This window comes from Otolemur garnettii, unplaced genomic scaffold (assembly GCF_000181295.1).
Source record: "Otolemur garnettii isolate 467f Iridium unplaced genomic scaffold, OtoGar3 scaffold00027, whole genome shotgun sequence".
NCBI lineage: Eukaryota > Metazoa > Chordata > Mammalia > Primates > Galagidae > Otolemur > Otolemur garnettii.
In genome coordinates this window covers 12933709-12947908 of record NW_003852422.1, presented here as the reverse complement: position 1 = coordinate 12947908, position 14200 = coordinate 12933709, and the positions used below count along the sequence as shown (strand labels likewise).

Genomic DNA, 14200 nt, shown 5'->3' with positions numbered 1-14200 from the left:
AACGTTTACAGAACAGCCCCATGATGAGGACTATTGATTATAAATACAAAGATTTTCAAGTTGACTAATTGTCAAAGTATTCAAAGTATTCAAAGTATTCATGATAGCCAGGCAGTTAATAACCAAAAGAGTAATCTAGTCAGTGCTGTCTATGAAGAACTTTCTATGAAGATTGAAGTGGTGTTCTGTATCTGTGCTAGAGATACAGAGAATCCACTAGGCACTTATGGCTGTAGAGCACCTGAAATGTGGCTGGAGTGACCGAGAAACTGGGTTATTTATTTCATTTAACTTTAACTCATTTTTAAATAGCTACTTGGTGCTCATGGCTGCCACAAATTAAGTCTAGTTATTGCCACCATTCTCAGCCAGTCACTGAACAGAGGAAGACAGTTGTTTTAAACTATGTATTGTCAAAAATATTAATGAAAATATTGTAAAAGTATGTCATCAATTTGGAGTAAACTTTTTACTTTAGGCCCATAATCTTTAAAGGTATGTGATCAGTATTTCTGTTTTCTTGTAAAGAACAAGGATTATGAAATATACAAGCTTGGTTAGCCTAGTAAAGGTGTTGGAGTTGGGCTGTACAGGTGGTACCTCCCACCCATTAGCCATGTGACTAGTCCTAATTGAGAAGTGCTATAAGTGTAAAGTATACACTTGATGCAAAATATTAATAATAGTATATATTAATTACATATTAAAATAATATTTTGCATATATTTTGGGTTGAATAAAATATACACTAAGCATTAATTTACTTGTTTCTGTTTTTTTTAATGTGATTGTTAGAGAATTTAAATCTACATCTGTGGCTTGCATTATATTTCTGTTGCATAATACTGTGTCAGAATACAGCTCTTCTAAAAGAAATCTTGAGTTACAGATTCAGTACCTGAGAAGCTCAGTTGATTTCGCTTTGTTCCTCAGCCATACATTATACCTATAGATTTGATCTATTTGAAAATGCTTTTGTGTTATGTTGATTAAGCATGTAGGTGACCCATTGTTGAGGGTCAAGAGGATGTATGTCTGTGTTCCTGCCAGACCCTTTTAGAAGAGGAATAGCAAAACTGAAAATAGGCTACTACTTGTAGGGAAAAGATAATTTGTTAAAAAATTCCTTGCTACATCTTCTTCCTAAGATTTGTCTCTTCTCTTTGCCTCTCTAACCCCTCAGTCCAATAGATGTCACATTGGTGTCACATTGGTGTCACATTGGTGTCAAAAGCCTCTTTTGCTGTACGCTAAAACAAAGACATTTTAAATATATGTGTGTATGCCTGAAAACATACATTAAATACAAGATAGCTGGCATTTTATTCAATTTTCTCCCAAATTCATCAGTCTTAGATTTTTGCATCAGTACAGGCTTCAGGGATAGCTAAATAAATGCTTATTCAAAGCAAATCTCAAATTCTCTATTGTCAAAGAATTTAAATCGTGTGTGTATGTTTTAATTCATGAAACAAAAAGAATGTGTATTGTTTTCTTGTTTATGGTGGTGTTCAGTTGAAAGTTTTGTATGAGCTGTATTGTAGTTGTTATATTCAGGCAAGACTGTGAATCATTGGAATTGAGTTAATATTCAGGGTATATGAGGAGTTTGGCAAAACCAATGATTTTTTTAAAATATAAAAATATAAGTTTATTTTAGATTGGAGAGACAAGAGTAGGGGAGCAGAGATAAGAAAGAGAGAAGGGAGTGTGAGAAGGAAGATGGGGGGTACAAGAGAAAAGGAGTGAGAGAGAGAATGGTGTGGCATCTCAAAGAAAGAAAGGATGTCAACCAGAAATTATTATTTGGAAGTGGAAATTTATTAAAAGAGAGGGCATATTTTCATGCTTAGACAATCCACAAAATAATTGAACTAAATTCTATAATTAACGTATGATACTCATCCTGTAGTTAACCAAATCTACTCTCTTATTTGGAAAAATCAAAAGAATTTGTTACATGTCTTTTAGTTTTTATGTGTTAAAAGATAAACAAGATATATGTCTTTGATGAAGCAAATGCTGAATTACTGGGTTAGTGACCATTTCAGAGACAACTGTCCTATGATAACTGCGAATGCAAGGATATCTGCGTGGTCTAGATCATCTGTCTTGTCACACTAATACCTAAACCTGTAAATTTAGATATCTTTTATTATGGTCTGTGGTTTCACAGGATTGAGATAGGTTGCAGCATATTTGTGAGCAAAGAATCTACGTTTGACATTTAAAGTTAAGTTATGCCATAACATATGGCTGTTTTTAACCACTATGAATGAAAAGATACCAAATTTTACTCACACGACAGTGTGATTATAGTTAATATCAGTGTTGAATCCTTGAAAATTGCTAAGAGTGATTTTAAATGTTCATTTAAAAAAGATAGGTGTATGAGATAATGTGTTTATTAGCTTGATCTAGCCATAACGCAGTGTATACATATATCAAAATACCATGATATATATCAGAAATAGATGGAAAATTTTTATAAGTGAACTAAAAAAACAATGGTGAGTATTAGTCACTGAGGGCAGAATGATGGAAAGCAGGAAGTAGGTGGGGAAGCTTTTTCTTTGACAACAGTATAAATGAATTTTTAAAATTTTATTTACTTTTATTTATTTATTTTTTTTGAGACAAGAGTCTTGCTTTGTCACCCAAGCTAGGGTGCAATGGAATTATCATAGCTCACTATAACCTTAAGTTTCTGGGCTCAAGTGATTGTCCTGCCCTCAGCCATACATCACCACACCAGCCTAATTTTTTTTTTTATTTTTCGTAGCGACAGGTCTCACTTTTACTCAGGCTATTCCCTAACTCCTGGCCTCAAGTTGTCCCTCATTCCTGGCCTTAAGAAATACACCACCCACCTTGGCCTCCCAAAATGCTAGGATTACAAGCATGAGCCAAGACCTTGTCTGGTTATAAATTCTTAATCTGAAGCGATCATGATGCAAGTTACAACTTCATTTTTCTATAACTCCAGGAAGTCTGATATAAATCTAGGTCCTGTGTTACCCTTTACAACTCTCAGAGACTTCTGAAGTGGCCCTAACATGGATTTCCTATTAAATTAACACGTATTCATTATTTATGACAATTCTGATAACCCTTAGAAGAAACACAGCAGAGCTTCCCAGCAGCTCTGTCAGGCTCACAAGAAAGTAGTGGATTAAGTGCATTCTGCTTTCTTTAGGAGAGTCTCTACCTTGGTCTAGCATTCACCTAAAGAGAAAGTAACACACAGCCAGGGAAGTGAGACAAGGGACAAACAATTTTTATTGTGAAAGGCAGCTGAGCAAAAACATAACATTTTCTCATCTGACATTTGTAAAAGTTTAGTTGAATAGAAGAATCCTTAGTTTAATGTGGATCCTGCAAAAGACTGATTAGGTATATTTATTCAGGCTGTTGTGGGTAAAACAACAGCATTCTACCGCAATACAAGACACACCCTTTAAAGCTTGCTTTGTGAATTGAACAAGATTCAACGAATCTCTTCGGTGGCTACGTATATAAAACTTACTTTTCCCTGTGTAGAGCTTTGTCCAGTATTCCTTTTCATAGTTTTTCCTTTCCCTCCTTTTGTTAAAGTATAGAAAGTGGTGAAACCTAAACAGTTCGAGTTGGAACTTACATTAAAATGAATTTGCAGTTGCTCTGAATAAATTTATCATTTTTGAAGAGATAATTTTAGGTATTCTAATACTCTGATTCATCTTTCGATCTTTATCTCAAATTAGCTCTAAATGAGTTGCCTCTGTCTCTTTTCTTCCCTTTGTGCACAGCTTATTTTGTAATAGCAGTCTCCGGAAGCTATTGGCAGGACACAACCAGTTGGCCAGACTACCTGAGAGGCTAGAAAGAACGTCGGTGGAAGTCTTAGACGTGCAACACAACCAGATCCTTGAGCTACCGCCGAACCTTCTGATGAAGGCTGACAGGTAAAGTGGTTTGTCTGGTTTATTCATCTGCATCTTTAAATGCTTGCTGCCTCATTTGTCTTTCTGTCTTTATGATCTCAGTCCTTTCTGATTATATGTCTGTCCTAGATTTATGATGGAAATAGTTCTACAGCCATTTCTCTAACCATTTTGGAGGGGATGGAGTCAGAAGAATCCTACAGATTCCTTATTTATTTAATTGCTCTCTGGAGAGAAGTAGGTTTTGTTGTGCATAGAAATGTTTCTTGGGGGTGTAGGATGAGAAGTGCACTCCTGTATCACGGCCTGCTATCTGCGTAGCTTAATTACCTTGTAATTCTCTGTTCCTGCTTTCACAACTTGGGGCTTTTGGTGACAGAGATGGATTTCCCTAGAGTTTGCTTAGTTCTTTTTTCATCAGTCCTGATCTTTGCCACAGTTTCCCTTTCATATTTACTTTATTTTCTTTTGAACAAACAATTTTCCTTAATAATTTAAGCATTTGAAGAAGTTGTTTTGAATGGGGAGGTGAATTTCAACATGAAGTGAAATTCTGTTTTCTATGATGAGTTGCCACATGCAAAATTTTCTTCAGAGATTGAAGTTACAGTGGCTGGTCACCCACTGCAGAGCCTCTTATGTGCTCCAGAGCCCTGTGCTTCATACTGACAGGTTTCTTGGACGGTTGGCAAAAATCATTTTAACATCTGCTTGTGTTTATTTATAAAGAGTGACTATTGCTACAGAAACAATATAAGGGATCTAACTTTTAGTGTATCTCATGATGATAAAAAAAAGTTTAATTTTGCTTCTAGAAGTACAGAGATGAAAAGGATATAATGATGGATCTTTTTACCTTTTAAAAATAAAAGCTAGATATGTTTCAGTATGTGTGATGTTATATAAATAAAATAGCAGTCTGAGAACTCTGTCTCTCCTGAGCTAGAGTCCTGAGCTAAATTCCCCAGTCCTTGTCCTTACTCCTGTCACAGTACCCATCACACACTGTTATTATTTCTTATATTTCTCCATTATTAGATTTTTAATTCTGTGACACCAATGACTATATTTTAATTATAGTTTTGTTTTTTGTTTTAAAGGGACAGGCTCTTGCTTTGTCACCTGCATTAGAGTGCAGTGGCATCATTGTAACTCACTCCATCCTTGAACTCCTGGACTCAAGTGATCCTTCTGTCTCAGCATCCCTACTAACTGGGGCTACAGGTGTGAGCCACCCTACCTGGCTAATTTTCTTATTTTTTATAGAGACAGGTCTTACTGTGTTGCCCAGGCTGCTCACAATCTCTTGGTCTTAAATGATCTTCCCACCTCAGCCTCCCAAAGTGCTGGGATTACAGGCGCAAACCACCACACTCAGCTTTAATTATAGTTTTATCCTCAATATCTTACACTGTGTCTGGAATAAAGGAAAACATTCAACAAGTATTTGTTCAATGAACCGTAGAAAATTGAAGGAGTTTTAGATGTTGACTTCACTCAGAGCTTCATATTCTTTTCTTATTCTCCTTCTCCTTTTTTTTTTTTTTTTTTTTTGAGACAGAGCCTCAAGCTATCCCCCTGGGTAGAGTGCTGTGGCATCACAGCTCACAACAACCTCCAACTCCTGGGCTCACACGAGTCTCCTGCCTCTGCCTCCCAAGTAGCTGGGACCACAGGTGCCAGCTACAACGCCCAGCTATTTTTTTTTGGTTGCAGCCATCGTTGTTTGGCCGGCCTGGGCTGCATTCGAACCCGCCACCTTAGGTGCATGTGGCTGGTGCCTTAGCCACTTGAGCCACAGGCGCCAAGCCATCCTTCTCCTTTTTAAAAAAATCTTATTACCAGAATGTAACTTCTGTTCAGCAAAGTGTATAGCTCTTAAGCTACTGCTTAGTGAATTTATACGTATATAGGCAGAGACCCTTGTAGCCATCACCCAGATCAAGATACAGACCATTTCCAGCACATCCTTTTCCATTTGTTTTTCATTATTTACAAAACAATTATCTTCAGCATACTTAGGTAAATTATTAAGTTATTATTATTAAATTATTCCTACCAGAATAATTATAAAGAAACAGTAGAATTGTGAGAAAATACGATTGTCATTTTGTAATTGACCAGTGTGATATCGTTCTCCTGACAAAAGGTGACTTGTTTGGGGATCATACAAAGAATTTTTCTTGTTTTTGCATCCATATCAAAGTCAGTGTGCAGGAGATACCTAGCTTTTGACATATAGTTTTTGTTGTGAATACCCTAGAAGTTTATTTCTCTCCCTGTGGAGAGTAACCTTGTGTTTTCTTTCATAAAACTAAGTAAGCACAATTTGGATTTGGTTTTGTAATGAGGATTCACTTGTTCCTCTAGCATTCTAATTAAATCTGTAGAGCCCAATAAATAGATAGGTTCAGGTTTCAGGAGTCTTTGAGTGAGATAAAACTTATTTCTGAATCTTGCCAACTGTGATAAGTTTACAACTAGTAGGTAATAGTGCTGGAATTTCCAATTGCTAACAGTCATTCTTTATTCATTTCTGAGTGTTTGGTTTTAAAGGACAATTCTGATTTTCACTGATGGGAGGCAGTCAGTAAGCAGTCATTGAGTATCCCTGATGCCAGGGAAGATGGGGAAACACATCCCCGGAGGAGCTGCTTGTTTAGGTGAAACATGTTTGGACACGGATTTGATGAAAGGCAGCAGTAATTTCAAGTTGTTCATGGGGATTCTGATGACTCCCGGGATGAATTACACTGTTGACTTCGTGAACCCATGCAGGTCACTCTAAAACTCAGTTTTCTCATTTTGCTTATTTTGTACATTTCCTAAATGGAAACTGTAAGTTGAGAAAGGAAAGATTGTGTGAACTACAATATTTCTAGCAATGCAAAGTAGACAAATTAGGATGGAACTTAGCCACCGAAAGAGGAAGTTGTTATCATGAATGACATAAGCTAAGCTGGTGGTGTCTACTAAAGGCATTTAGGTAGAAATCACAGTCCAAATAGGCTGACCTTTCTAGAGCCACCTGCATCTTGGAAAATGTTGTAGAGGGAATTAAGCAGCCTCTTTAGGCCTTGAGAGGAGGACAGAACACTTTAAATGTGTTTCTGACACAGGAGAGCTCTGGAATAAGAGGTTGAGTGAATTAGAAGGAGCATGTATGCAGTTTTATTTTATGAGAGAAGACCATGTGACCAAAAAAGGCAGAAATAAGCTTTTTCAAGAAGGCATATTGTGATGCCTTTGTTTTCCAACCAGTATATGTCTACAGCATAGTATACAGCAACTGTTGTAGTATTTGGAGAGAAAAGAGTTGATTATCTCAGGAAGATAGGATTATTGGGAGGGAGGCAATTTTGATTAGGTTTTTGTTTGTTTGTTTGTTTGTTTGTTTGTCTTTTGAGACAGAGCCTCAAGGCATCACAGCTCACAGCAACCTCCAACTCCTGGGCTCAAGTGAGTCTCCTGCCTCAGCCTCCCAAGTAGCTGGGATCACAGGCACCCACCACAACACTCGGCTATTTTTTGGTTGCAGCCGGCATTGTTGTTTGGCACGCCCGGGCTGGATTTGAGCCCGCCACCTTAGGTGTATGTTGCTGGCGCCTTAGCCACTTGAGCCACAGGCGCCAGGCCAATTAGTTGTTTTTTTAAAGCACATTTTTGTATTATTTCACATGTTAGAAAGTTAAGTTTTTCTAGTGATTTCCACCAAGCTGTTGCTTCTTAATGGGTTAATACTGCTACTTACTCCTCTTTTTTCAATGTAAATAATAGAGGTTTTACTTGCCTAGTTAAAAACCTTATTTTTGTTTTTTGTTTTTTTTTTTTACTGAGACATAATGTACATTCAGGAAGATTTGCAGATCTTGTGTATTTGGTTTGATGAGTTGTGGGGGGATGGAGAATAAACTAGTACTGACAGTTGTTAAAGTATGCCAACCCCAAAACCATGCCATTTAAAATATTAAATAAATTATTTTAGGAAAGAATCTTCATAGTAGGGCTCTTACAGGTAGTTTCAGTTATGATTTGTGTCAGTTTATAGGGTCCAATACAGCAAACATCTTACTGATCTGGTAAGTTTTATGTCACTGTGCTGGATGGTGTAGAGCATTAAAAAATGACTAAGCATAGGAATTACCATCAAGGAACTTACAATCTAATGCAGAATTTAAAATACACAAACTGTAGTAAAAGATTTAAGAAGGTAGAAGAGATGGAAAATGGTAAGGTTGACATAATTTAGGCTTAGGATGATGAAGAACAGCACTTTGTTACTGTGTAATGCAAAGCTGTATGTTGAAACTTTGCTTCGGTTTTCTTTCCATTCAGTTTGTTACAGAGTACAAATCTTAAAAATATTTAAATTGTTCCTATTTTCATATTTTTGTGATAATAAATTATTGCTAGCAGCTCTACATTTTGGTTTTATAACTGAGAAAAGGCCCAAATGCATTTGTAACTTACAATGGTTTAGTTCCTGCTTTAAGTAGAACTTGTACCTTGGATGTATAAAGAGAGCAAACTATCAGAAAAACATGCATTATTGGGCACAGAACAGAAGGCCAAATTTTAACTTTCTTTCTTGGGAGTTTTCCCTTTGCACTGAATCTTGCCTCCTTGCCCCAGTCTCATACTTTTAATTAGATGGCATTGTCTGTTAAATATTACAGCTTTAGAATAGTGTATTTAAATCTGTTAGACCTGGTAGCAGGAAGGTATCTGGTAACCAAATAAGAGAAAGGAGAATCTGCCTTTAATTAGATAACTTTTAGTAATGTCTTCATCTTCCTCTGAAAACATGAGATTAATTTTATTAAAATTTTCATGATTTGAATCAATAATTTCAATTTCTGAGTTTATTCTCCATAGTCATCTTTTTTTTTAACCAGTCAACTAAACATTTACTGAGTAGCCCTTTTGAGTTTCCTCATTGTGTTTGTTTTAGTTATACAAGTAGTTATAAATCTTACATTCAAAATAGTAAGTACGACAGCATCAGCTACTTTATCCATATTCATCTTTTGAGTTTTGTTTGTTTTGAATTGTTTTTACAGGAAGCTCACAAATTACAGACATACGTGAACTATGATGGGGACTGTATTATCTCTGAGAAGTCAACTGCGCTTTTGTTTTTTACTAATACAAGCAGACAGGATTTGGTCTGTTGGGTGAACTGGCACATACTCTAATGTGGATCTTACTGGCCTAAAGGTCTCATCTGACCTCTTTTTGCTTAGAGTTGAGGATTTTCTTGATGGAAACCCTAAGAGTTTCATATAATTGGTTGTTCATCAGCAGATGGGTGGGGGGTAGATATTCCCCATAGGTCACCAGGGTAGATGAGACATTGCCAGAGGTACTGCCATCCTTGTAGATGAGACATTGCCAGAGGTACTGCCATCCTTCTGTTCCATCCTGAAATCTTGGCGATGGCTGACTCCCTATCCACCTAGCATCTGCACACATATTTGATGGCCAGACAGATTCTCCTGGGGAAATCAATCTAATTAACAAAGCTTTAACAGACCCTTTAATGCAAAGTTATAGATCCCTGTTGTGGGGGGCATCTAGGTTTGTTTTTATCCCTTGGTGGACTGATATATGGTATTTTCAGGGGCAGGAGTTGAGGGGACTGTATGTGCAAATGAAGTTTGTGGCATATATTCGTTTGTTTTTATTAAATATCCCCAGAACATTAGTCACATTACAAACCATAAGTTTTAGTGACTCATAATATGTGTAAATATCAAAGGAACTAAAAGGGAACAGAAAATGTAGAAGAGCATGATCAATTGACCATAACAACTGGTACCTTTTGGCAAAGGCAGATACTTCTGGCATTTTGAAGAGCCAAGTTGCCTACACTTTATTTTTTTTATTATTAAGCAAAGAAAGCTATCTGGTGACATTTCAATGATTTGAGAGTCATAGTGGACTCAGTGGTTTTGCTCAAAGAGAATCCCCAAGATTAGTTCTCAAACCTGTAGGTTCCTGGCTCTTAGGTCACTTAGACTTTGGAGGCATAGCCTGGGAATCTGTGTGTTTACCAGTGCTCCTCTCATGAGTCCAGTGCAGAGTGTCTGCCAAACACCGTGGGAGCTCAAGTTGACCTCAGATGTTACTGCTCAAACAGGCAGATTTCTATAAAAGAATTTTAATACAAAAATTGAGTGTGAGTCTAGTGATGTTTCTGCCTGTATATCACATACATCTCCTTTCTGCTCTTTAAAGTGTTGTATTTCTCAAGTATTTTAAGAAAGTATATAGTTCTTAGCCAGAGCTACTACATCAAAATTAACTGACACATTTTTCAAAACTAAAGAATCACTCAATGGGGTAAGAGAAAGAGAATTTCCATTCTTTTCTCCCTGCCAACCTTCCAGCCCCCACAAGATTAGTGGCTCCTTAGTCCTAGGGAAAGGAGAGGCAGCCATTAGAAAGTACCTGATTATGTGATCTCAACAGAGGTAGAGTTCTGGTGGCAAACTCTATTTGTTGTTACTCAGAAAAAACCAAAAGAGGTTACCCAGGAGGTTCTAAGCACTCTTGTCTTCAGCTGTGAACACGGCTCTGAGCCTGAGACGAGGCCATTAATGGTTACCAAAAGAGTCCTGCCAGCACTCTTAAGAAACTGCTTTTGTGATCCTTGTGATTGCTTCTCTGATGCTCCTAGAACAGATAAGATGGGCAAGTCTTCCTCATTGTTGGGGGGTGGTAACCCTCAAAACCACTACAGTGGCTTAGGATAGGGTTAGGGCACCACAAAGATTCTCAGTCATCAGAATTATTTTGTATAGATTTTAGGGCTGTCTTCTGACCTACTTAACAAGAATATCCAAAGATTGAGAATCTGCACTAATGAAAACTCCCTTGATAGTTCTGAAGTATAACCAGATTACAAACCACTGACCTAGAGCATCATCTTCTATGGGAATGTTGTTCCTAGCGGCTCCGATCTTAATCCAGAGAGTATAAAGTGTAAATAAAAAGAGAAATAAATGCCAACCCCCAGCAAGCGATCTCTCACTTCTGTTCATCCCTTGCTTCACCTCTGTGGCTTTGTATCATGCCGAGGCAGAATGAGGAGAACTACGGGGGAGAGGCAAGAGGGGAGCCAGCTGTGGGGTTAAGGCGAGTCTGCAGCTCCCACCCAAAGCTTAGGTTAAAAAAAAAAAAAAAGTATGTGCAGCTTGAGGAGTAGCATGCAAAAAATACAGCTTTTAAGGGGAAATTGGCAGTTGGGTTGGTAAAGGGGAAGAGAAGCAAATGGGGAAATTGAAAGGTCCTACAAGACAAAGTAAACCAGAACATCATACTTAGGACACACAGCACTTCCCTGCGGAGCTTAAAACCAACAAAAATCCATTGCTGTATCCTGACTTTGCTAAGCTAATAGATGACACCACTGAACGAAGAATCTCTTAAAGCAACCTGATACCATAAAAATGAATAGGAAGATGAACAGATCCATATTTAGGTATCATCCCCCCAATGAGAAAATTTTGCAAAAAACAACAGACATCCACTGTGGACTATCTCCCTCCCCCATCTATTGTGAAACCTATGAAACTGTAAGACAACTTTTCAGAGTCACATGTACACAAAAAAGCATTTTGTAATAGAGAAGACAAAAAAATTGAGAATATAAGAATAAAAATGAAAAACAATAAGGAATAAAAAAATTAATTGAATTCAGAGTGTGGAAGAGAATGGTAGTTGTCTCAGAAATAAGGAGTAATATTTCAGGATCCCCAAGGGAGAATAGACTCAAATAAAAAGTTAATAAGGGGTATTAAAGAGAGGAGAGTGAAAACAAGATAAAGAAAAATTTAAAAGGTTAGAGATAAAGGAATAGAAATGGATAGACCAAAAATGAATATATTTATATGTGAGCCCTTAAAGAACAAAGACAAAACAATAAATCAGAGCTAGTATTTAAAGCTATAATCCAAGAAAAATTTCCAGCACAAACTAAAGATCTTAATGTACTTTTGAAAGAGACTACAATTGAGTACCTGGAAAAAAGTAACCCAGAATGTTCGATTTCAAGACTCACTATAATAATACTATTACTAATTTTATTATAACTGGCTACCGGAAAAAAGGTCAGATAATTTTAAAAAGCAAATATTTAGGCTGTTGTCAGTCTTTTCAAAAACATCATACAAAGCAAGGTAATAATGCATTAGCATTGAAAAAAAAAAAGTCTTGATGAAAGTATGACCCCAGATTTTTACAGCAAACCAAGTATCCTTTACAATCTCAATTATAGAAAACAGTGTTACACATTTAAGCACCAAAAACATAAGCAACAACAACAAAAATAGATAAATTGGACTTCACCAAAATTTAAAATTTTTATGCTTCACAGGACACCATCAAGAAAGTGTAAATATTAGCCAGATATGGTAGTGCATGTTATCCCATGCATGCTAGTAGTGGTAGTGCATGTTATCCCAGCTACGTGGGAGGCTGAAATGAGAGGATCGCTTGAGCCCAGGAGTTGGAGGTTGCAGTGAACTAGGATGACACCACTGCACTCTAGCTGTAGTGACAGAGAGAGATCCTGCCTCAAAAAAATATATAACTCAACAGAAGTACCTTTGATATAGGTATATAGATTATACCTTTGATAAGGGACATGAAAGAACTTACATATCTCAACAATTAAAAAGATACATAGTTGAATGAAATACAGGCAAAGGATTTGAATAAACATTTCTCAAAAGAAGATACACAAATGGCTACTAAACACATAAAAAGATGATCGATATCATTAGTCATTTGGGAAATGTAAATCAAAACCACAATGAGATATGACTACACCCATAAGGTGTTGTTATCAAAGGTCAGACAATAACAAATGTTAAAGAAGATGTAGAAAAATATATTAGAAACCCTTATACTCTGCTGGTGGAAATGTATTATGTTGCAGCCACTTTGGAAAAGTGTCTATCATTCCTCAAACAGTTAAACATGAAATATAGCACTTCCACTCCTAGGTATATATCCAAGAGAAATGAAAGCTTATGTTTACACAAAACTTATATATGTTCATGGCAGCAATATTCATAACAGCTGGAAAGTAGACAGAATCCAGATGTATCACCTCATGAAATGGATAAACTGGTATATCCAGACAGAGGAATACTATTTACCAGTAAAAATACATGCTACAGCAACTGGTGCATGCAACAACGTGGATGTACCGTGACAGCAGCGTGCTGAGACCAAGGAACCAGACACTAAAGGGTACATACTGTATGAGTCTTTTAATATGGAATGTTTTGATCTGGCAAATCCATAGAGATAGAAAGTGGCCTAATGGTTGCCAGAAAATGTGGGAAGGGAAGAGGTGGTGAGCTACTGGTAATGGGTGTGGGGTTTCTTGATGGAATGATGGAATTTGATAGTGGTGGCAGTTGCATGAAATTTTGAATAAACTAAAAACCACTTAATTGTATACTTCAAAAGGGTTTATTTTATGGTATGTGGACTATATCTCTCAGCTGTTATTTTAAAAGTTAAAGGGTGTAGAGCTCTCTCCACTCTCAAAACCTTGCCTAGCCGTCTTTTCGATGCTCAGCTTGATTTGGTGCCATTGGTCACATGTGGGGATTTAGATACACACATTCACCCTTTTTAAAGTGTGTGATTCAATGGGTTTTAGTAATTTAAATGAATTAAAAAGTATGTAAAATTGTGTTACCCCATTGTACTAGCCATGTTTTAGATTCAGATTCTCAGTAGCCACATGTAACTAGTGGTCACCTTATTGGACAGGGAAGATATAAACGTTCATCTCCACACAGCAAGTGCCATATCATGGACAGTGATATGCCAGAGAATGAACATTATGCAGCCAAGAATTAACTAGTATAATTTTAGCAAAAGGAAAGATAATGAGCATTGTGGTATATATAAATGTAGCTCTGAGACTGAAAGAGCTACAGGAGAAAGAGGGTGAAGATTAATATGCAAAAGCTATAAGTAGTGACAAACTATAAATAACAAAACTACAAATAAAAAGGGAGAAAGTAAAGTAGTGGGAGGTTATTGATTGCTGTAATGGACAATAGATGTGACTTAACACTATCAAAAACCAATAAGCTAGATAGTAAATAAATAAAAAGCCAAGGGACTAAGGTCATTTAATAAGGCATAAATAGAAAAGTAACCACAGCTCGGCGCCTGTGGCTCAAGTGGCTAAGGCGCCAGCCACATACACCTAAGGTGGCAGGTTTGAATCCTCAGCCTGGGCCCGCCAAACA

At 36.9% G+C, this 14200-nt stretch overlaps 1 protein-coding gene across 1 annotated transcript in view; it reads left to right on the top strand.

Annotated features, from left to right (window-relative positions):
* PHLPP1 (PH domain and leucine rich repeat protein phosphatase 1) overlaps window positions 1-14200 on the top strand; it is a 231035-nt gene that overhangs the window by 175974 nt on the left and 40861 nt on the right. The window contains exon 10 of the mRNA XM_023512412.1: window positions 3789-3944. Within this exon, the coding sequence (XP_023368180.1) occupies window positions 3789-3944 (156 nt within the window). The remainder of the gene's footprint in view (window positions 1-3788; window positions 3945-14200) is intronic.